Raw genomic sequence first — 22,698 nt, 5'->3', positions numbered from 1 at the left:
AGCCAAAGAGTCACGCAGAAGGTTAAAACAGGGACGGGTTTTGCCAGCTGATCTAATTCCTTTCATCCAGCTGGAGGCAGCATGGGGTATTGCTCACACCCCGAGAAGAGTCAGGCTGTACTGAAGCAGACTGACATCAGGCAGGAGAAGAGAAACATCCTTCAATTATCTTCTGTGGAGCAGAGGAAATAGTGGCATTGAGGGTTGCATCGAGCCAGGACCAAGCTCAGCTGCAAGACAAGAAAACAACAAGTTTATGCATACCATTTGGCCTGCCACAAGCGATACCCTGGGCTGTACAGGGGTAACATCTTGTCTAGCAATTATAGGTGGTTTTCTCCCACCCATTTCTACAAAGCACTGTGAATCAGCCCATAAAGCTTCAGTGCTGTGGGACAGCCAACGGTGCTACGTGCCCATGGCAGAGCAGATGCCGAGGGCTGCACGTCTGGCAGAGGTCACGACTGCCCAGGCAGAGGGAAGGATGTGCTCCTGCCCAGCCATCTCTTCCCAAGGAGCAGATTAGGAAGTTTCCTTCAAGCCCAAGAAAGCCACTGAAGCGGACAGTGTGTTCCTACAGCCCTGGCAGCCGCAGCTCTCCACTTGGGACCATCTGCAGTAGTATCAGGTTCCTGCAGCTCTCGATCTGCTCCGTGCATGACAGCTGGTGCAGCCAAGGGACTCCAGTGTGCAAATGACTTTTCCATTGCATGATAAATGACTCCTCCATGCTGACATTGTCCCCACCATTCCCAGTTTGGGGTTGACTGCAGATGGAGCAGAGTCCAGGAGAACAAGTTGGGGTCCAAGGGTGGGTGACCTCCCTCCACCCACAGGCACTCAACCAGCAGCAGGGAAACTTAACCCTTTGAAAGCCTCTTGGCTCAGCTTCTAGCTCAATTTCCTCCCAGCTTATCACAAACCCACCCAAGTTTCTCAGGCGGTATTTTCCCCTATTGTCCCTGGGTTTTCAGCTCTGGCCTTTCCGCTGGCAATAAAGCAAGTCCATCTGCCCCTTTGCTTTTGCTTCATTACATGGCAAGGGGGAAGATGGTCACAAATCTTGCTTGTTGCAGAATTACTCCTGAGCACACAAAGCTCTGAAGGAGACTCATCAAACAAAGCCAAGCATGACGGGGAAGGCAAATAAAGATCTGATTTCCTTTTGCTGTCTTCTTAGTACCTCTCTGCCTCACTAGTCAAAGACACAAACTCTGGCAGAGTCACATGCCGTGGAAGTTACCACCCACAAGGTCTCCAAGACCCACAGCACAGCAGGTTTCAAGTCAGAGGGATGCTGAGATAGTAGCAAGAGTGATTTTAAGAGCACAGACTACTGTAAGAGACCACAAATCTTGAGGTTATAGGGCACAAAGCAGCCTCTAACTTTGGGAACAGAGGGAAAGTTTCCCTGGTGCATGCAGATTATATCTCAACTTCCCACCCCAAGAACCCCCATGCCCTCCCCAGTAGCATCTGGCAGTTTGCAGCAAATCCCAGGCAAGATCCTGCTCTGACCCATGTGGGAAGCTGCATTTTTCTGGGGTGCAGCAGTCCGTAGGACAAGGAAAACACTCAAAGAGCTGATCAGTAGTTGGGAAGTTCACTGCCCTGCCTCTTTAGTATTCCCAACACAACAAACCTGAGGCAGGTCAACCTTATAATTCTGGCTTACCAGTGCTGCTAGACCACAGCTCATCTTGTAGTACAGGCTGTCCACGGGACCACATTAAACAGGGGCAGATGAAATCATGCCACAATCAATCCTAACATCAAGTGCATGTACTAGTTCACCTTGCAGCAGATAAAAATCACCCTAGCAATTACCAATTCCTATACAAACAGAACCAGAGTAGTGTTGCAAGAGCAAGTATGCATTTCTCCAACTGAGGCATTTTGGCTTCCTGACCCAGAATAATCTAGAATATTCACAGGGCTGGGGAAGAGAGCAGGTATATGATGCAGGAATGGGCTCTCAGCCTTTTTTTGGGCTGGTGCAGACTTGTTTCTAAGAGTAGCTCTTGGAATAGAGCAAGTCTTAATCCCAGCTTTGTGCCTAAGGCATGAAGCTGATAAGCCACTGGGAATGCCCAACAGTTGTCACCCCCAGCTGGCACAAATCCCCTCCGAGCCCCTCGCGAAAACAGTGGGAGGTTTCTCATGCCTGCAGCCGAAATAAATGCATCAGTTGATAGCAGCGTACTACTTGCTAGACACTGCCCAGATCCTGCCCCCACCACAGCCTCTGCTCTGGAGGACAGCTCAACCACCATGGTGAGGGCTGGACCTTGAAGGCTTTGTGCCCCACATGCCACCTCTTTCCCGCCGCCCGGCCCTGCGGCTGCCGAGCAAGTAAGTTAACGAGCGAAGAAAGTGAATCCTTTTCTTCTTCCTTTTTTTTTTTTTTTTTTTTTTTTTTTTTTTTAAGAGTCATCCTTCTTGCCCCCATCCACAACCAGTTTTGTCAGATACACCACCTGCTTGCTCGGTACAGGTCAGCTTCCCAGCCCAGTGCTGACAGCAGCAATGCAAGCCCAAAGACAACACCAGGCACTCAAGCTCAAATAGCTGTTCTGCACTTTTGAGAGTTTTATTCGGGATAATTTTCCCACACAGTAGGTATCACACTACACACCCACAGTAACCAGAATGGGTTGGGAGCCACCAGAAACTGAGCAGAGCACATGCAATAGCCCCTCTGAGCAACCCTGACATCACCCCACCTCCTCTTCCTCATTTCAGGATGCTCCGTTGCATCCAGCACCAGGGATTAAGGGGCTCAGTGATTTATGCCTCATTTCATAGCAAAACTCAGCCACTCTGTGCCAAGTGAGAGCCAGGGCAGAGTCAGATTTCTTTTTAGGGGCTTCCAAAGAGTCATGGCAGGTCAGAGGCTGGGTGCTTGGTGTTTCCCAGCCTTGCTCAGGAAGAGAAATAGGAGAACTGAGACTAGTTTTATCTTTCTATCCCCAACACAGACTCTTAGCTTGACTACAGGAAATCTGACTGGTGCTCATCAGAAAGAAGAGGAGATGGTGGTGAGTTAGCAACAGAGAGTGGGAAAAGCAGTTGCGCATCCACCCAGGAGCAGCATAGTGTTGGCCAAAGGGGGTCCAGCTGCAATTGCCACTGGGGATAAGACCCAACTCCAACCACAACCCATTTCTGTTTCACTGAAGAATGGGCGATACAGGGAGGACAGTGGCAATGCTCCCCAAGGGAAAGAGAAAACTAGGTTTTATCTTAAATTGAGTGCAGAAAGACAAGATTGCCGCTGTGCTTGATGCAGTGAAGAAGGAAATTAACTCTATCCCTGCCTAAACCAGGACACAGGGATGTCTTTCTGCCAGCTGAAATCAATCAAGGCCAGTGTTGACTTTGACTCAAATGACACATGTAGTTTATGGCTGTTCTGTTGTACATAACATTGTATCAGAGTATTAATAACTGGAATTTGGAAAGCCATGAAATATTCCTGATTTGTGCCTCTGGAGAATGTTTCAAAGCTTCAAAATTTCAGACCTGCTCTGTTTCTCTTGACATTGCCTTCCAAATCCTGTTAGGACTTGCCAAGACATGAACATCTGGGGTCCCAAAGAGCTCTCACTGGATTTTGCGCTAACACCAGGAGCAGGAGGGGTCCAGGTTTGGCAATACAGCTTCCTCCCAGTACATCTCTTGCCCTGCCACACCACCCTCGAGACTGGCTGAGGCTACGTTGGGAGACTAAGGAAACCAAGACTGATGCTCTTCTCACATGATACTGACTCCATACTCATAGCTTTTGGAGAGAGGAAGAAGAGGCCTTACGTATGAATACTTCAGAGTCTAGCCCAGGGCTAAGCCCATGCCAACTCTAAGCTTTGTGTTTTCTTCCAGGAGATGACAATGCTGATAACAGTATCATCCTCCATCCAGCCTGCTCCCATCCGCCACCATCTTTCTCCCCCTCCCACCCTACCAAAGCCTGGGAAGGACAACCTGCGGCTCCAGCGGCTGCTGAAGAAGGCAGCCAAGAAAAACGCCATCCTAGTTTCAGAGCAAGCCAAGTCCTTTCGGTCCAGCCTCTCACCCGTGAACGAGGCCAGCCCCGACCTAGAGCACAATGAAAGCACTCCCACAGCAGAGACCCCCGAAACCACAGCACCCCCCTCTGCCAGCCTTCTGACCTGCCTCTCTGTCAAGCCCATCACCCATTGTGTCCCCTCCCCTTTCCGAAAGAGCAAGCCTTTCACGCTGAAGGTCACTGAGCAGAGGCGCATTGCTGAACACCTCAGGCTCACGACCTCCCCGGCCATGCTCATGCTACACAAGCCAGGTGCTCCTGAGACTCCACAGCAGCCTGAAGGCACGGACACCCACCTTCTCTGTCCAGGTGACCCATCCGTATTTGTTTTCTCCCAGCCTCCTCCTTCCAGTATGCCCAGTAAAGAAAGGGCACCAGAGGTTACCTATGTCACCAAGGTGCACACCTATTTCCACAGTGTCAAGCCACCCACATCAAATCAGACCCAAGCAACCATCAGCCACGAAGACAAAAGGCCTTCTTCTCCAGCAGCTGAAACAAGCTGCTCTGAACCATCTTCAGGGCAGATACCCACCCCGCTCAATGACAGCAAGGCCACGGCTCCCACACTGGAACCTCCCCTCCTTTCTGCTACGGAGGCAGAGCCTCCTAAGGAGTCCAAGCCTGCTCCTACTGAAGAGTCCATCAAGGCCCCTTCACCCAAGCCCAGCACCTCCAATGCCCACACCAATAAGCCAACGACCCATGGAAGTGACACAGAAATACCTGGATCAGAGAAAGCTCCTGAATTACCCAAGCAAGATGGAGACATCCTAAAACCATCAACACCCAGCACTCCTTGGAGGCAAGCACACCCAGAGACAGCAACCCCAGCACAAGCTGACAGTACAGGGGCCACCTCCACAGACACCAAGGCAGAACATGTCATTCAACCTCATTTGACCCCCAGCTTACCAAACACCAGCCCTCCCCTCAAAGCTGAGCCAGCACTACCATCAGTAGAAGAAGCAAGACCTCCTGGAGCCAATGCTGGTGGCTGGCATCGCCTCAGAAAGCACTTGATGGTGCAGCCAGAAGCACCCAACTTCCCAGAGCCTGAGCCAGAAAAGCTGGGACAGGAAGGAGGGAGCAAGGAGAAGGACAGCTCTCAAGTAATCATCAGTCAGGACTGCAGGCTGTTTAAATCAAGGGCCACAAGAATGTGGGATGCTATTTTATACCAGATGACAGTTAACAAAGAGAAGAAGCAGCAAGCAGAAGAGAAGAAGCTGCAGAAGGAAGAAAGCTTCTTTCTTCCCCGCCGCTTACCCATTCTTCTACATAAGCCACGCTTCGACGCCCGGAAACTGAAGGAGCTGGCTGCCAAACCCATGACAAAGATCAGCACCGTGTTCGAGGTGGGCCAGTTTAGACCCAAAGTGGCTGAGGAGCACACCAAGAGCTTTAACAGAACGGCATCAGGATGGTCAGTCAACTGAAGCCAGGCTGCTCCACCAGGCCTGCATCTCTGGAGGTTCCTACAGGGCACCAAGCAAGAGAGCACCTATGTCTAGGTTTACTGCCCCGACAGAGCCAAGTGTAAGGAAAAAAATAAAATTAAATAAAACCCCTGCAAGCCAGCAGCCTCATGCTGTGGGTTTAAGGGTTACTCTCCATATGTAGATAAGCTTAAATGCATAACATACCACATCCACAGGTCATGAGCCAGGAAAGCAAACATGCTCCTGTTTTAAAAAAGCCAATAACCACTGTATGCAGTAATACAGGGAAGAGAGGGGAGGCACACAGTGAAGAAGGACAAATTGCCTGTAGAAAAAGCCCAATTTAGAGGAGGATGATGGAATCTGAATTTATTTTATTGTGTTTATTTAAGACCAAGAGAAATCCTAGAAATAAAAGCAGTTGTAGATGAGACAACATGAAGGAATCTGGGTTGCTCCACATCTCCTCTAGGGATTCTTAGAAACTGAACTCAAAGGAGTGTATACATCTCTTTAGCTTCTCCACTGAAAGTGCTGTGGAGGACACCTCACACCCATTTGCTGAGAATAAGGTAGAAACTCATCCTTTCACCCAAGGCACAGACAAGGGACAGCATAAGATATCCATCCTGCTCTCACATAGCAGTTCCCCTGCCTAAAACACTGGACATCATCATTTGATGTCCTCCTGGGTCAGTCTACTAAATCATAGTGCACAGAAGACTAACTTTGTTGCAGTAAAATACAACAGAACTTGATTACAGTGCTTTAATACAGCTGGGGGTTAGTATTTTCATGATAACCAGCAAGAGCCTGCTTCAGCATGTGGGTATCCAACTCTGTATTTAACAAGGTGCTGTCTTCTGGGGGTTTCTGCTAACCACATGTAGTCTTGTTTTCAGAGGCAACATCATAATAGTTGCATACCTATTGGTGACTGATGTCCTGAAAAAAGGGTATTTAAAACAAAATCCACAACTCTGTCCATCCACAGGGACAACTGTGCTTTCCAGCATTACAGTCACCCTGTGCATCTCCATCACCACCAATCTTACAAGCATGAAAGCTGGAGATCAGCTATTTCTGTTTCTCAAGGGACTTTGTCATATGCTTTGTCATATGCTGGCATATTCCTACACAGCTAATATAGGATTGCTATGTTTAGTCCAAATAAGAAACTCGATACACAGCTTTTTACATTCTCTTCATGTGCAGAGGATATGGAGCTGACCAAAATTTCCCCAAGCCAAACTGTGAACAGACTTAGAAATAAAATCAAGAGCCCCTTTTGCCTTTTTGAAGTATTCCAATTTTGCAACGATGCTATCAGAAGAGCTCAGTTATAATCAAACCATCGCTGAAGTTTTCACTTTACTGGTCTTATCCTCTGTTTTGTAACCCCTTCCCTATTCTAAGAAAAAAAAAATGAGAAGGAAGAATAACCCAAGTATCTAAAATTTGGATTTCTCTGACCCCCCCAGTATTCCAGGAAAAAGCTGAAAAGAGGTAGGTTGGAAATGCACCAGTAATCACAAGTGGATCCCAGGTAAGCCTTTGCAGGATAATTCAACATGCTGCAAGAGAAGGCTATAGAGAAAGATCCATGCAGCAACACAAAATCAAAAAGAGTGCAGCTTAAAACATGTAGAATGCCTAATGCAGATAAAGATGACCTAACCACACAGCAATAAAATGGCACCTTACTGTAGCATAGATAATTGGATGGCTCTGCACAAGAGTCTGCATTAGTCTGCATTCACAAGATCCACAGCATTAGCATGAAGCAGAACAGCCAATATTGATTACACTTGGGAGACTAAGTGAATCTGGCCAGAGAAGATGGTTTCAGAAGCAATTGTGCTTTAATCCACTTTGTCCTGCAGCGAGGACAACCACCAAGAACAAACCAGCAACTCTCACACACGGCAATGAGGAATGGCTTATGTCTTGCATCTGCTGGGCTTCCCTCCAGGCTGCATTCACAACCCAGCCCCACTGCACAGGGATGGAGGATGGAGAATCACCAGTGGGGAGAGCAATGCCTGCAGTGGGAAGCAGAGGAAACCAGGTCTGGCTGCATGGTTTAGCCCTTCTGCCCCACGAGTAAAGGGCAGAGGCATACAGCAGGCATGGGGAGTCCTGCAGAGACAGACCCTGGCAGGAGAGCATTGCAGAGGAGAGAACAGATGCCTGGAGGCAAGAGGAGAGTTACACCAGTGGTTCTGCATTGGGAGCCATTGCAGCATGTCCCAGCTTGAGCCACCGTGTTGAGTGAGGGAAGAGGAACACTGCTGGACACAGAGTTTGGTTGTTTTTCAATGTCAAAGAGCTTCATGGCAGTTCGTAAGAGCCCAAATTGCCACTTACAGAAAACCTCTTGCTCTGCAGCCTGCTCAGAGGTCCTGCAGCTCAGGAAAGGAGGGGAGGAGGAAGAACTGTACCTGTGCTCAAGCAGCTAGAAAGCTGATAAGATGGTGTTGAGCGAGTGACATGGGGGTGAGCCAGAAGAGTTTGGAGCAAAAAGGCAACTGTGAAGGGATCTGGCAGTAGGGAAAAAGGACAAACATAGTTCAGGGCGGTGGAGAGGAGCTGGGGAGCGGGGACCTCTCAGCACACAAAACAGCCAGCTGAAAACTCAAGAACAGAAACAAGCCAAGATCCTCCAAGCTATCCCAGTCATTTTGCTATTCACAAAAAAACCTTCCTTGTGAATGAGCCCATAGGGCAACAGTGCTGTGCAGTGGTTGTTTGGAGTACTGGGTGGATCCTAGAGGACATCCCATGACAGTCACTGGCCTTTTAAGAAAGGATGCTGGAAAAAGATCAGAGCTGAGGGTACTTTCCTTTGAGCTGCTTGCAGAAGCTCAGGTAGGGCAAACAAAACTTGCTGACAACCTAGCAAAACCTGTTTGCTATAAAGAATTGAAGCTCAGTAGGATCCCACCTGGTGCATCAAAACAGACTTCAGGAAAAAGAAGAGGACTGATCAAAGAGGAGACCTTAAAATAGGTTTCTGAAAGCCACAGGCAGAGAAGCAAGTCGAGGATACAAGTCCAGTGGGCCTCCTTCTTTACATCTAAAAAAAACATAGCTTTGGGCAGTCTTGGGTTTGTACTACTGCCCATCTCAAAGTGGCATTCAAGAGAGCTTCTCTTCTAAATGGGCACCACAAAAGGAAAAAAAACCACCAAGACAATATGCTGCACTCAGAAGCCAGCTCCTTGAGGGGGGAAAAAAAAAAATAGAAAAAAAAAAAGAAGGAACACAGTCCCCAGAAGAATTCAGAAACAAAAGGTGTTTTGTAGCAGACAGAGCTATTTATAAGCTTGGCTATGAAATAAAGCTTCTTTTTTATAGTAGGAAAAAAGAGAATGAGCTTGTTTTCACCCCCAACAACTTCCTCTCCTCTCTCAGTGCCAGATGCTGCCCAGTTGGATCCAACCAGTTATCACCTCCCTCTACGCCATTCCTCCTTATTGCTGCAACCCTCTACTATCATCCACTCAGGATAACACCAGGATATCTATTAACATAAACACAATATGAGCATGAGATCCAAAGACCATTTCAAGAGGGCACAGAGACAGCAACCCATCTCTGCCTTCCCCCTTGCTACACATCAGAGGATGGTCCTTTCTGCTCTGTTGATCTACCCAGCACAGCAGATGTTCATGTGCTCCCTACTAGAACCCTATTATGGACTGGTTCCAAGAGGTTACTGAAACCATTAAAAGTTTTTCCCCTGATTAATTCAGTAAATCGGGGAATTAGACCCTAGAAACATCTGAATTTCAGGAGTACATTAGCCCCCATGCTCAGCTAGAATGACCTCCAGCTATCTACTTCTCCTTGCAACATGAGAGCATAAGAAAAAACAGCAGATAGGCTGTTCCTTTGAACTAGCAAAGGCAAACGCATCTTCACCCAAACAGCAGTAGCTAAGGGACTTATTCTGCAGATTAAACTAACACAGGTATCCAGCTTCCTAGCAGCATCAGAAAGTCAAAGACCAAAATAAATCCCCACTGTGTACCCACTCTCTTCCAGCTCAGAAAGTCAGGTGTTTGCCCAGAAGCAAGGCTCCAGCTGTTATCCTACAGTGCCTTCCAACTCACCCAAAGTGTAGCTGGCAGAAATAACCCCAACATCCTGCCAGAACAGCGCCAGGAGTTTGTTACATGGTGCAAGGTCATACCCCACCTACCTGGTTAATGAGTTCTCCAGGCATGCTATTGCTCTGCAGCATCATCTATCAACACCTTCTTGTACTGGCCATGGCCTGTTGCAACAAATTTATACTTTTTGCCAGAAGGAGTGGACTGAACAGGAGAGAAAGAAAGAGCCAAAGTCAGCATTTTTCCCCCTCAAATAGGCAGTCAAGATCAAATAACTGAAGCCAGAGGAGCATGTGATACAGTTGTCTGTAATCCCAGAGGGCTTGGAGACAGCCTACTCTCTACTCCCTTCTTGCCCCTTCCACATAAACTCTTTGCGCAGACTGACCACCACTTTCAATAAGTGTAAGGTAACACAGCAAGCGAGGGATGTGTAATAGGAAAGGGAAGATGCAATGCCAGGCATCGCGAGGGAGGGCTCACCTAAGAGCCCCAGCCCCCCAAGCCAGGGTTGGTTTCACCAACTGGCAAGAGCCAGTTTCATTTACCACATACTGGCAGCAGTACCGCTCCAGGAACAGACAAGATACTTTGATCTTCCTCTCCCAGCCTGGACAGTTCAAGCAGCAGCAGCATGAATGAAAATGCTGCTGTATTTCAATAGGCATTCCCACAAATGTACCAGTAGGCACAAAACCCCAAGCGTTGATACTGTCTTAGGTTCAGTTCCACTTAATTTTGCATGTTTTCTTTACTCTCAAGATTAAAAAGCATAACGAGCAAAGTAACTCACATTTGCAGTTCAGTTTTAGCCTAGAAGGCTGGGGCTCCCAACCCATGGCCTGAGAACAACATGCTATTCAAGAGACCCTTCAGTATTACTGGTTATAAAATGATTTTTGCCCCCATTTTTACCAGGGCTGAAGCAATAGCAGCTCACTGTTAGGAAGAGCTCATAGGTATGCAATTGCATTGATAGATACAGGCAGCCCTTGTCCCTACAGAAAGAACATCACCATCTTCTCAATACTTCCAACCCAGCTAAGAGCTCTTTTCTTTTTCACAGCAGAGCACATGCTCTCGTACTCGCACAGATACTAACTCACCTTGATGTTGGTCTCGGATTTGGGATTGCCCTTCTGTTCCCAAAGGCTTCTTTTACTCACGATGTCTCCAGCCACGATATCCTGAGAAAATGATGTTCTCATTACCCTTCACTGCTAACGCTGCTGAACATGCCTTTGTTCATGTCCCTTTCAAACCCACACATCTGACCTTTTTTATTTATAATATCACATCATCTGACCTGTGACAGCTGCAGCTAAAACCCATGACTGTGAAAACTTCTTCCTATTCCCAGGATATCCTATGTTTTCCTCTCTCTTACTCTCTTCAACAAGAGCCTGGATCAGAGATCCAAGATGTTTATTTTCTGAAGTTTGTTAACTATTTAAGACATGTTAACATCAAGGCTTTTTTTATGTGGAAGGAATTTTGCTCACATAAACACAGATTTGCAACCCATGTGTTGCAGAATCAGCCTCGCTCACAATGACCAGAAAGTGAAATTGAGAGCAATACATAATACTCTCTGTATTTTCCAATTTTACAAGATTTATCATCTTGGTACCAGATCCAACACTGTACTCAACAACTGGAGCTCAGTCCTAGCACCTGCAGAAGACATACACATTTTCCACACCAGCTGAATTTATTCCCATTTCAAAGCAGAGCCTCAACCGGCATCACAGAGGCCTTCCTAGCTGTACCACCAAGGAACAATTCAGGACCCTAGCAGAGATGAAACGAAACTCTGAGGTACAAGGCCTTGTATGCTGACGAAGGAGATTGGATCTCTAATATAGATGCCTTTAGAGCTGGTGGGCACCACCAATGAGCCATACTAACAGGCTAATGCAAGTGTAATGCAAGTTGTGCCCAGAGGCCAGCCCCTCTTCCTCTGCACAAGCAAGGCAAGTCCTGCGAGTGCCATACCTTACAGGGCAGGGACTTCACAGCAGACTGAGCTGCGACCTCTCCAGTCTCCCAGAGGCTTTTTGTGCTGGCTACCATCATGCTCGTGGTGGGAAGGTCGAGAGAGGGCTGTCGGACAGGTTTTGGAGCCTTTGTGGATGTCTGGAAAACAAATGGGGAAAGACCACTGTCAGGGAGAGCGTGCTTTTTTTTTTTCCCCCTGTAATTGGAGGTCCTCAGGTATGAGAGGTTGTAAAAGGGAACTTGTAGGGTCTTGCTAGTTCCTGCCAGATGCTCACACCCTTGAGGAAACAAGGATGGGGCAGCTTGCTAAAGAAACCTACTTTATGCTGTGAAGGGAGATAGAGACAGGAGAAAGGGCTGCTCCCATCCAAGGGGAGATGATTCAGTTGTCACGTCCCAGATGGTACGACTAAGAGGCATGGTGGGAGAGCAACGCCTGGCAAAGAGGGCTCCTTGGAGGGTGGGGACAGAGAAACAACACAGCAGCCCACCTCAATAGCCTGTGTGTACTGCTCCAGCCTGTCATCAATCTTCGACACAGGGAGGGGAGGCTGGGTCTTCTTTATGCTGTTACTGGAGAAGCAAGAAGAGGATTAAGGTGATCCCCCAGTACCTCAGGCAGAAGGAAGGACTTTGAGGGCTACAGGCAGCCTGTCACTCCTGCCCATACCCACAGCAGGGCCCTCTGGCATCTTCCATTTGGAGGAAGGGACCTGCTTTACCCCAGGGCCCACAACAACCCTAGAGATACCTTTTCTTTATTGAGCGGTTCAGTGACTCGGTTCTGTCCGTGATCTAAAGTGGGAGAGAGAAGACAAAGATATTACTTTTCTCCATGGACCTCAGATGGATGTAGGTCACCTTGGCTGACCATAGTTCAAACTTTTCTCTTCCCTGCTCCCTCACCCAGATTTTGGTTAGAAATGCCTCACTCAGTCCCACGTTCCCACACTGAGCATCCCTTTTCCTTCTCCTTTCCAAGGCAGGTGAGCCTGGCACCAGCACACAGTAGCAGCCCAACCAGTTTCAGGGGCAAACCAACAACGTGCAGCTTGACTGACAGCTGAAACAGCAACCAAGACCATTTTCCCTGCTCAAGGACCAAGTATCTCAGACACTTGGTTTCCTAGCCAGACACAAGAGAGAAAGTGACAAGTGTGGAAAAACAAGGGGGAAAACTAGAGGCACTGCCATCCACACCTGCAGAAGAGGAGCCAAGCATGAGAGGAGCACAGGTATGAGTTACATGGCAGCTTATCCACACCAGAGAAGCGCACAGACAGGGCAAGTCAGCACATGGAGCCACCTGCAAGGCAGCCCTTCAGGTCAAGCCATCAGGAAAGAGAGAGTTTTGCACAAGAGGCTCCTGTGCAAGAACTCTTTGGCCAATAAAGGAAGGCAAGCAAACACTTCACAACCACTGACTAAAGGAAAGCTGAAATGTTGCTAAACCTCACAGCTCTTTCATGCCCCAGAAAAAAAGCACACAAAGAAAATCACTTTCAGGTCAAAGGGGAGGCTATTTCTTAACAACAGCTCCTACAGAGCCAAAGAGCAGCAACCAAGTAACAAGGAGCCTCCTCTCCCTGTATACTGCTGCCTGTGTCATGGGAAACATCACCTACCAAGTTAGCAGATAAAAAGCGGTGCTAAGTGCTCATTTTAAGACACTTACAGGATGCTGGTGCTAAATTTTAGCTAAGCAGAAGACAAGACAGTGTCACAGAGAGGACACATTTAACAGCTATGCCCTGTTAGAGAAGCCCATTAGGGCTTCTAACAGCACAAGGCCCATTAGAGAAGAGCACAACCACCAACAGACAGTGCAACCCTGGCTAATAGAGATGAGCTAGGGAGGGTCACTCTGCAGGGGTCCAACACAGCAGCATGACAGATATCCCTCCAGCCAGCAGTTTCTGCTGGGCAGGCTGTCCGCCCGCTACCAGCTTGCTCCTTTGCTCGGTGCTGCCTGAGCCATGACTTCAGAGATTGGGTTGCCCATCCCTCTGGGACATTGATGGGCAGGCTGGCATCTCATGGGGCATAACAGCACCTGAAAGGGGAATCGGGTAGATCCCTGCCCATGTCTCAGCTTCTCAACCACAAGTAGAGAAGATATCAACAGAAAAAATCTTGCCAACCCTGCCAGAGAGATGCTGTGCAGGTGCAAATCACCCACAGGTGCTTCCAAAAGGTCATAAATGAGCATCAGGTTAAACACAGAGGGGACTAGAAACAGGTTGTAGGTGACAGTAGATCTCAGCATGACAGTCTAGGTGGGAACAAACTTTTCCTAAGCTATTTGGAGACCACCTCCCTCTGCCCTGTAGGGCAATTCCTTGAGCAAGAGTCATGCATTTCTCTGGTCCAAAGCACTTTCTAAAGGCCAGAAGAAACCACAGTTCTCACTCAGCCAATCTCAAAACTCAGAGCTCACAAGCAGTCTGGGACAAATACAGGGCTGCTACAAGGCCTCCCCCCTGCCACCACACATCCATTCCAGCCCCCAGGACACACTGGCCCTCTGAACCCCAAACACCCCATCACACTGCAGCCCAACATCCACCCACCCCAGATGTGTACCTGGCCTCCACCAGCCACAGCTGGCAGGGGAGCTCACTGCCCACTGCAGATGCTCTCATCTTTCCACTGCAAGCAGTGTTTCTGCTGAATGATCCCATGCCAAAACACCTTCTTGGTGGTCAATATGTTTAATTCTTAGTGTTCACACAAAGCCCTGCTAGCTGGGGTGTAAAGACACTCCTTCCTTTGGAAAGATCCCAAGCTCATATTTTTCCTGAACAGCTTTACATTTGGCTTTGTGTATTGGTGAGCTGTGACATTACTGTTATAAAACACAGACACCATATTTCTAAACCTTTCCATGGGCTAATCCTAGCAGCAGCAGTTAAGCTTAGGTCAGGAAGCTATGTGTGTTTTGGGGTTGTAACGATGAGAATTTCAGCACATAAAAGGTACTGGAAGTGTTTCCCACATTTCCCCACCGGTCCCACTCAGGGGATATGCTTTGGCCACTCCCACCCCACTTTTCAAACCTAACATCAGCACATGGCCTGCATCCCAACCCACCCTTTTTCCCCTCTCTATTTGATTTTTAAAAGGCTTCTCTATAAAGAGCAAGCATCTGATGGTTGTAGATGATGAAACCTTCCTCTTACAATCTATTTACTGGTGCAAGAGGAAGTGTTCATACAATCCTCCCTGTCCAGGAAATATTGACTACAGATATAAATGCAAAAAAGCAAAGATAACACCAACAGCAGATTAACTGGCTACCCAGGCTCCTCACCATTTCCCTCACTGCTATAATCAACAAGCTTAGGGCTTACAAAGACAAAAAGCCATTTGCTACAGAAACCACTTATCTGTAGCTATTGTATTTAAAAGCACATGCACAGAACTGAGGATTTGTAGCAAATGCAACAGAAGTCATGAGATGCAATTCAGGTGGTGTTAAAAATTGAAGTTTCACAAGAGCATCAATGCAGACAGATGTGATTGGGAAGGACACGATGCTTCAGAGATCGGGAATCCCAGTTTGTTTAAAAAAAAAAAGTCATACTTTCTGATTTTATTCTAAGTAAGATAGGGAAATTCCAGTGCTTCAAGTTTTTGGGAGTTTTTTGGGGAAGGGAAATTTCATTTTCTGATTAAGTTCATGTGTCATCTTTGACCAAATTCACAAGCTTAAAGCACAGACATCTTTCTCAGTATTACAATATTCCCTGGAGTCCTCAATGAACTTTAGACATTCACGGTGATTGGCAAAGTATACACAGAGACAGTTACAGCCTCCAACAGCTCAAGCAGGCAAAGCAGGAGGAGAGGAGGCTGACAACCAAGGAAGAGGAAGGAAACAGATCAAGTGATTTGTCCCAGCCTGTAGCAGGAGTGGGATAACAGGATTCACACCCTATCTTACCGCAAGCCCTAGGTCATCTTTCCTCATCATTAGCTAGGTGCTCTATTGCGACAGCTGCCATAGCCACCACAGGGGCCCCAGGAACACAAACCTTCGTGGAGCACACAGCAGTGTGGTCAGAGCACAGCTCCTCCTCTTCCAGGCTGGTGGGGCTTGGGGCCTTCTGGCGTTTTTCTGGTGTTTCGTCGTCTTCTTCATTTCTCCTCCTCTTCTTTTCCTGAGTGCAGAAAATGAATGAGCCAGGAAGTAAGCTGGTCAAAGTGCTTACTATGCAACAAAAGTGATTTTTCCCCTGTCTCCCAGGCTTCCTGCTTTACACTAAACAAACACATGAGCACAGAAAATTTGAGTTCACCTCATTTAATTTTGAAACATCCGGGAAGAAGCTCATGTGTTTATTTAAAACCACGGGGAAAGAGCACTTTTTGTGTAGGGGGGGGGGGGGAAATCAGAGAAATTTTGCAGGTTCAAGGTTCCAAAATGATATGGAAAGGGGTCCTTGCATCAGTTAATAAAGTCTTCTTACCACTATTGAGATAGGAAAATGTGAATTTCTCATTTAGAGGCCACAAAGAGAAAGAGCAGCTGCCTTTAGAATAAAGGGCTAGAAAGAGTCACACACACAGTTCAAATGCAAAAAGCATACTAGCTTCAGCAAGTCAAAATCCATTTACAACAGAAGATATTTGCAGCTCAGCCATCCTAATGGACTTGCACACCACTCAAGTTCCAGCTTTGTCCCTCTTGTTTACCAGGAATTACACCTCATCAGAAGAGCAAAGAAAGAAAACTTCAGCTGGGAGCAATGCAAGATTTAGAGATACATAAAGCCAAAGTGCTCCAAAGGTGCAATAAAGGCTGGGGAGAGGAAAACAAGCAGTAAAATTTAGATCCGAGTTCTCCTGAAGAGCTACTCACTGCCCACAAAACCACAGGAGAAATAGCAGCACTTTCCTTCTCGGTATTGCAGGGACATGACTAAACCACCACAAGCTCTGGGAGCAAACACACCACCCTCACAAGAGGGCAGAGGCTGCCTGCAGTGACCCCAAGAAGGTCATAGGCAAGAGTGGCACCAGCCCCAGGTTATGCCATGACAGCTTGTCTACATGGGCTCAACACCCAGCAGTGTAAGCAGCAATGGTGAGCTGAGTTCTTGGAGAGCAGCCCCCAGCCCCAGCTCTCCCACCACCCCTGTGGAGAGGAGAAGGTCAGCTCCTCCTGATCCCACCTCTTGCTCAGCTTTCTCCTCTTCCTCCTGCTCTCGGACCCGTTCTTCCTCTTGGCACAGCCTCCCTTCCTCCCCAGTAACCACATTCTCCTCCCGGATCTCCTCCGGGCTTTCCTGATCCAGCTGGATCTGCTCCAGTTTGACTTCAGCTTCCCTCACACCACCGTCCTCTTCTTCATATGACTGTCGTGGAGACCTAGAGGTGGGGGAGAGGTCAAAGAAGCAAAACACATTTTTATGAGCCTACAGACACCATCAGGTGTCTCAGACCTCTAGAAATCAAATTTTATCACTCCCCCAAGCCTACAACTTGCTGGGTGTTCTACACCAGGACTCACAGCCACTTCCATGGTCCCATCCACTTCCAGGCACCCAGATGTAACAGCAGTCACATCACATTCCCACACTTTGAATACCCAGGACACAGCTTAACTAAGAGTTGTGGCAGAGCTGAAGGTATCTGCACCTTTCCAGCCTCACCGCAGGCAAGACCCGCAGGAAAACAGAGATCAGACAGACCTGAACACCAGATCCTGGCCACCGCTCAGACCCCAGGCAGAGAGGACACTACCACCATGATGTGGTGCTGGCTCAATTCTCTGCTCTGCTACAGCTAAAATCCCAGGTCAGCCAGTGTGCTCTGTGGTCCTGGTACACAAACACAGACCTGACACTGTCCCCACAGTTCCCAGCATCAATTCAATGTGGAGCACCAAGCACAGCCTTCCTCTCCCTTAACTCATCTTCCATGTTAACAGAGCCTCTCGCTGGAGGAGGATCCAACCAACGACATATGAACGTTCTTCCCAAGATCCCCCTTTTCCCTAGCTGAAGCTAAACTGTAGGGCAAGGCTGCACAGCCACTCACGTGGGTTGTGGGTTTTTTTATTTGCAAGGCACAGTGCTTCACAGGCAATGCTATATCCACACCTGACCCTGAGCCTCAATTTTACTCACCAGAATAAATGACACCTCTACTCATGACACTCATGTCATAGCCCAGCAAAACAAAGGAGTCCCAAAGCAGCCATGGTCACCCCTTGGCTTAGGTTTAAAAAACCACAACAGGGTTTGTACAAGAGGATTCCTCCAGGCCTCCGAGGCTGCAGAGAGGAAACCCAGGAGTATGTTTAAGCAATCAGCTTTGCAAAAGCAGAGCAGCCCATGCCTTTGGGCACAGAGTCGGTGGGAGCACATAACCCCAGAGCTCTCACTGGCTCACAGCCATGCACCAAGATGTTATTGCCATATTACTTTCCCCGGACAAAGAATAGCTTTCTCCTCCCACCCATTTCTTAGAAAATCACCTGGCTTGTGACAGCAAGGCTAGAGAGCTTGCTAGTGGGCAGCTGCCAAAGTACAAGGCTGGCTCACTGCTTTTGCCTCACCAGCCAGCACCAAAACATGAACAAAAGTTCAAGCAATGCTTTTCCACCCACATCTCTGCTGCTGGGAAGGCAGCTCACAGGACAGCTACCGTCTAGCCCTCCCAACTGCGCACATAGGGAAAAAGCTGATGCATACGCTGGTTCGCTTGGCTTGCTACTAATCATCCTCCCACGACAGCACAGTCACCAACAGCAAACAGGCTCTGAAGGTTTTACAGCCCAGGTAACTAGTTTCTCTTAACCAGGATGCCAGCAATGCCTCCAGCTAAAGTGCAAGCTCATATTAAAAATTTAGGCCAGCAGATATGATCTGGATCCTATAGATCCAGTCTATAGGATGCTTTTTGCACCACAGCAATTTTGTATGGGAGGCAGCTAGTCTGACCCAGCTCCCACGCTCTTGCATGCAGCTGATAGTTGTAGGGGCATGGATCTGCCCCCACAAAGTGGGGAACCAGAACCAAGAAGAAAACATGCCTTAGCACCAAGGCCCTCAGGGAATGCACAAACCGTTTTAGCTCCATCCAAGGGAGAGCAACTGTCTCCATCCCCTCAGTCATAGCCACTGCCTTAAACACCCTTCACATGAAAAACCAGGGTTTGCTCCATATTCAGTTAAGCAGGAGAGAGAGGAGTTAGGAAACCCTGGCCAGGGCACTGCTTGTCCCAGCATGGGGCATCCTAGCCAGGCACACACACAGCCTACCTGGGATCACACCGCACTCCAAGCTTGTCCTTTGGGTGAGGCAAGTAAGCAAGGAAGAAGGGAAAAGCTACTGAAGGGACTTTACAGGACACAGCCACCCGCTTTTGCAAAAAGCCCACTCCCAGCAAGCCCACAGGGTGCAAGCCCCTTCAGCTGCCTCTCCCAGCCAGCCTCCAGCCAAAGGTCTACTCACCTACAGCCGCTGCCTTTAAAGCACCACCCCTCTCTGATGGGCTTCACCTGCCACGGGTGCCACCTCCCCTGCTCAGCACCCTCCTGCCCCACTACAGAATAAACACAAGCATCACATAAAAACCCAAGGAGCAATTTCTGGAGAGGATAATGCAACACTTCCAGCTAATTCTCTTTTGAAGGCCAAGAAGGGAATAGCAGCAGCTGCCTTTCTCTCTAGACAAGCTCTTTGCAAGGGGGGTGGAAAAAGAGGCAGCATGCCGGAAAGCAGATGGGGCTGATTTCTAATTGCTCTCATAGATATGATAACAGTGCCACAGCAAGGTGCTTGAGCAATGCTTGTAGGGTCTGGGCTGCAAACGTACAGCTTGCAGAGTGGTTTAGCTACAGTGTTTGGAAAAAAATAAGAAAGAGGCGAGCTCTATTTATTTGTTCAGCAGTAAATAGTAATCTTAGGCATTTTTTTAGTCTCAGGGGTAAAGAAGAGGCTGTGTCATCACAGGGTAAAATTCCCTATAAAATCAAGCTGCTGAGAGAGGTAAGTCACAGAGTTCATATGCAGGTAGATGGTGTCCAAGGGAAATGGTTAAGGCAGGAGTTTGGTTCAGCTTGGCAAGGGGAGAGTGATGGGAGATGGGGACTAAACAGCCAACACGCAAGCACCTCTCAGGGCTCTTTGCTGCCTGTTTTCCCCCACTGAAAGAGGAGTCAAGCACAAGGTGGGTTGGGGCTATAACACCCACTGTGCTGCAATGAGCCAGGAAGCAGCAATAACTTAGAACAGCTTTTTAGGCTGCCTGGATTATGTTAGAGGCCATTTCAGCCCCTGCAGCAGCTCAGGTGGCTTAAATCCGCTGTTGTCACTCCTCCAAACCCAGGCGTCCTGGCAGGCTGCCATTGCTTGGAGTGCAAAGCTTAATCCAAACATCCCCGAAGCCTGGGGCAGTCCCTGAGCCTGTTCCTCTCTGCTAGCCTAAATGGCAGGCAGAGAGCATCCATCCCAGCAGTGCGGGACACATCCTGCCCCTTCTCGGGGACAGTCCTTTTGCTGGGGATGTTGGTTCCCCTCCCCTTGGTCCGGCTGTGTCCTACACACCTCTGTTTGCGCTGCTCAAGCTTCTGGGACCAGTCGCTGAACCCCTCATCCTCCTCCAGCTCTGAAGTCCCAGATGGCTTAAAGTCATAGCTGAAACACAGCAAGAAGGAAAATAAGGGTGAGAGAGATGCAAAAAACCCCAAACCTAGCCTGAATGAGCCCCAGCCTGATACTGTCCTTCTCTCCCTCCAGTTATTGCATCTTCTTTCCTCTGACTGCTCCCAAATGGCACTTGAAGCCTTATCCTCCGTTACAGGAAAGACACCTTTGCCACGTGCTTAGGAGCACCCTTGTACAAAGGGGTCTTTCGGGGCATCACTGTGAGATGGAGAGGAAGAAGGAGCAGCTCTGTGTCTCCAGCAGGAGCGACCCGCTGCCTGCCTGGTCTCTGGGGCCGCATGCAGGTGAGCAAAGGACAAGCAGCACATCAAAACCAAAAAGTCCATGGTATTCTTTTGCATCGGAGCTGGCCCTAACTTGTTTGGACCAGAGGTGTTTCAAACTCGGTTGCTGTTTGTCCTATGTTTGTATGCAGCCCCATAGAAAAGAAATCAGTAGGAGCCAGCCTGAACAGATCACTGGATGAGGAAGGCATGAAGACCCAAAGATTAGGACACTGGCTTAAGTTCTGGCTTGGATCCTCATGTTCCCCTACAGCTTTGAGCCAGTCACATGCACTTGCATGACTCTGGCTCCCTGCCTGTGAATACCCTACTGCTGTACGGAGCCGCAGCCCTCCCAGGGCACACAGCTGATGGCACCAGATGCAGGCTGGCTGCGCACAGGCATTGTTGGTTGTTTTCCCTATTTCTTTCCTTGCATTTGCCAGGAGAATCACCTCCCGGACGGGGGTTCTAGGTGGGCAGCCACGTTGCAAGCATCGACCTGAGGAAGTGGCTTCACAGATATTTTTTGGGATGCGGGGCAGTCACGTCATCTGGGAATGGGAATTAGGATGTGACCCACAGATTAGTTTAAAACTCAGAGATTCAAAATACGTAATAAATGGTTAGTCTTTTCTTTGCCTTTCTGGGCTCTTAAGAGGTGTCAGGAGATGCTTAGCCTCCTCCGTGACCCTGGTAGCTTGAAAGATGGGGCATTTCTCTGAGATTCGGGTGTCTCATATTGAACTGACTGCAGGAGCTGAGGGTTTACAAAAAACATGTGCCCTCGTCAGCTCACCGGGGAGGGTAGCAGGGGGTGCACACCAAAAAAGGCTGCTCAGCCACAAGTTTGAGCACAGCCCAGCTCCTGCCACACTTCAGCATCCCCTTAGACTGCTGAGCACGATACAGTGTTGGTCTAGAACATCGCAGCCCAGGCTGGGTTATTTTCTGCTGCATGTGTAGCAGTAGCTTGTGGATGCCCCAAGACAACGCTCAGGAAATCTGATGCAGAGCCAGGATGGGACCATGGATCTGCCGAGTCCCAGATCAGGGCTTCAGGCGAGCTGCAGTGTTGATGATGCCCAAGGCAGAATCGCTCCGGTACTTGTGGCCCCAGCCACAAATGTGTGCTCAGGCTATCAGAAAAGCTCCCGGGGAGCAAGGGAGACCAGCCGAATGCTATTTGAAAACTGGTTGCTTCCCTGTGCCCCTCTGCAAACCCGGCCCCAGTGGAAGCACCAAGCCAGCACAGCCCCATCAGCACTGCCTAAGCTGATGTCCATCCCTCTGGTTCCCAAGGCTACGCATGTCTTTTCTGCAAACCTGCCATTTTGGGGGTTATGTCTCTTTTTTTTTAGTGGGGGAAGGGAGGAGATGAGCTTCGCTCTGTCCCTTTGGTGCAAGGAAATGCCGAAGGCGAGTTTGCACAAACAGGAGTGAAGAGCGGAGGGAAGGAGAGGGCAGTGTTTACACAAGAGAGAGGGAAGCTTTTCAGAGATTAATAGCCAGGGCTGACCCTGGCTGCATGAGCAAGCCCAGGTGGCTGTCAGCAGCTGCAGAAGAAACCAGGGGATGGCCAGAGAAGAAACATCTTTCCCGGTGAAGGCTGACCCAGCAAGCTCAAGCATCGCGGAGCAGGGAGCAAAACCCCTCATTTTAGGCGTTCTTCTTGTCATTGCCCCCTTCACAGATGTTTAAGCACTCAATTAAATTTGGGCACTGCCAATGGTCCCATGGGGTCAGCAGCATGTCTGTGCCTATGCCCACTGGACTGGAGCCTGCAAGCTGGGTTACTAGGGCTGCTGCACGCAGCTCTGTGCCTGAGGCCGCTCACAGCATCTCCCAGTAAAGCAGAGACCAGAGACCTTGTTGGCCATTTTAAAGACTTTTGAGAATTATTTTCCAGCCCCCGTGTGAAAGGGGGTTTGGAAAAGCTAACAATTATTATTACCTTCCAGATCTTCTGTTTGATTTTAGGGCAGACTGCAGTGGGTTTGTCTGCAAAATATCACTGAGGCTATTTCCACAAAAGATTTTGAAGCTTCTTTGCAATGCTTTTAGACAAAAAAAAAAAAAAAAAAAAAAAGTCTTGAATGTTTTTGAAAGAATTTGAAAAAAAAACTGATTTTTTAATG

At 48.5% G+C, this 22,698-nt stretch overlaps 2 protein-coding genes across 11 annotated transcripts in view; one reads left to right on the top strand and one right to left on the bottom strand.

Moving 5' to 3' along the window:
* The window catches only part of LOC103906706 (proline-rich protein 33), a 49,458-nt gene that overhangs the window by 11,095 nt on the left and 15,665 nt on the right, over positions 1-22,698 (top strand). For 2 of the 10 annotated variants that reach the window (XR_658020.2, XR_658026.2), the window contains exon 3: positions 12,604-12,856. The exons of 2 other annotated variants lie outside the window; for them this stretch is intronic. Coding sequence is in view for 2 of the 8 variants with exons in the window: in XM_009288681.2 (XP_009286956.1) it covers positions 2,979-3,038; positions 3,880-5,505 (1,686 nt within the window). In the remaining 6 variants the exon portion in view is untranslated. 6 more of the 10 variants (XR_658025.2, XR_658023.2, XM_009288681.2 and 3 more) reach the window with 6 other exon arrangements.
* The window catches only part of LSP1 (lymphocyte-specific protein 1), a 50,377-nt gene continuing 27,747 nt past the window's right edge, over positions 69-22,698 (bottom strand). Inside the window, 9 exon segments of the mRNA XM_019474497.1 lie at positions 69-230; positions 9,713-9,827; positions 10,730-10,810; positions 11,619-11,759; positions 12,113-12,194; positions 12,373-12,416; positions 15,656-15,781; positions 16,796-16,991; positions 20,178-20,267. Of these exon segments, the coding sequence (XP_019330042.1) occupies positions 9,738-9,827; positions 10,730-10,810; positions 11,619-11,759; positions 12,113-12,194; positions 12,373-12,416; positions 15,656-15,781; positions 16,796-16,991; positions 20,178-20,267 (850 nt within the window). The 3' untranslated portion in view covers positions 69-230; positions 9,713-9,737.

This window comes from Aptenodytes forsteri, unplaced genomic scaffold, assembly GCF_000699145.1.
Source record: "Aptenodytes forsteri isolate BGI_AS27 unplaced genomic scaffold, ASM69914v1 Scaffold8, whole genome shotgun sequence".
Lineage (NCBI taxonomy): Eukaryota > Metazoa > Chordata > Aves > Sphenisciformes > Spheniscidae > Aptenodytes > Aptenodytes forsteri.
The sequence above is the reverse complement of the archived record's forward strand: the minus strand, read 5'-3'. Positions and strand labels throughout refer to the sequence as shown.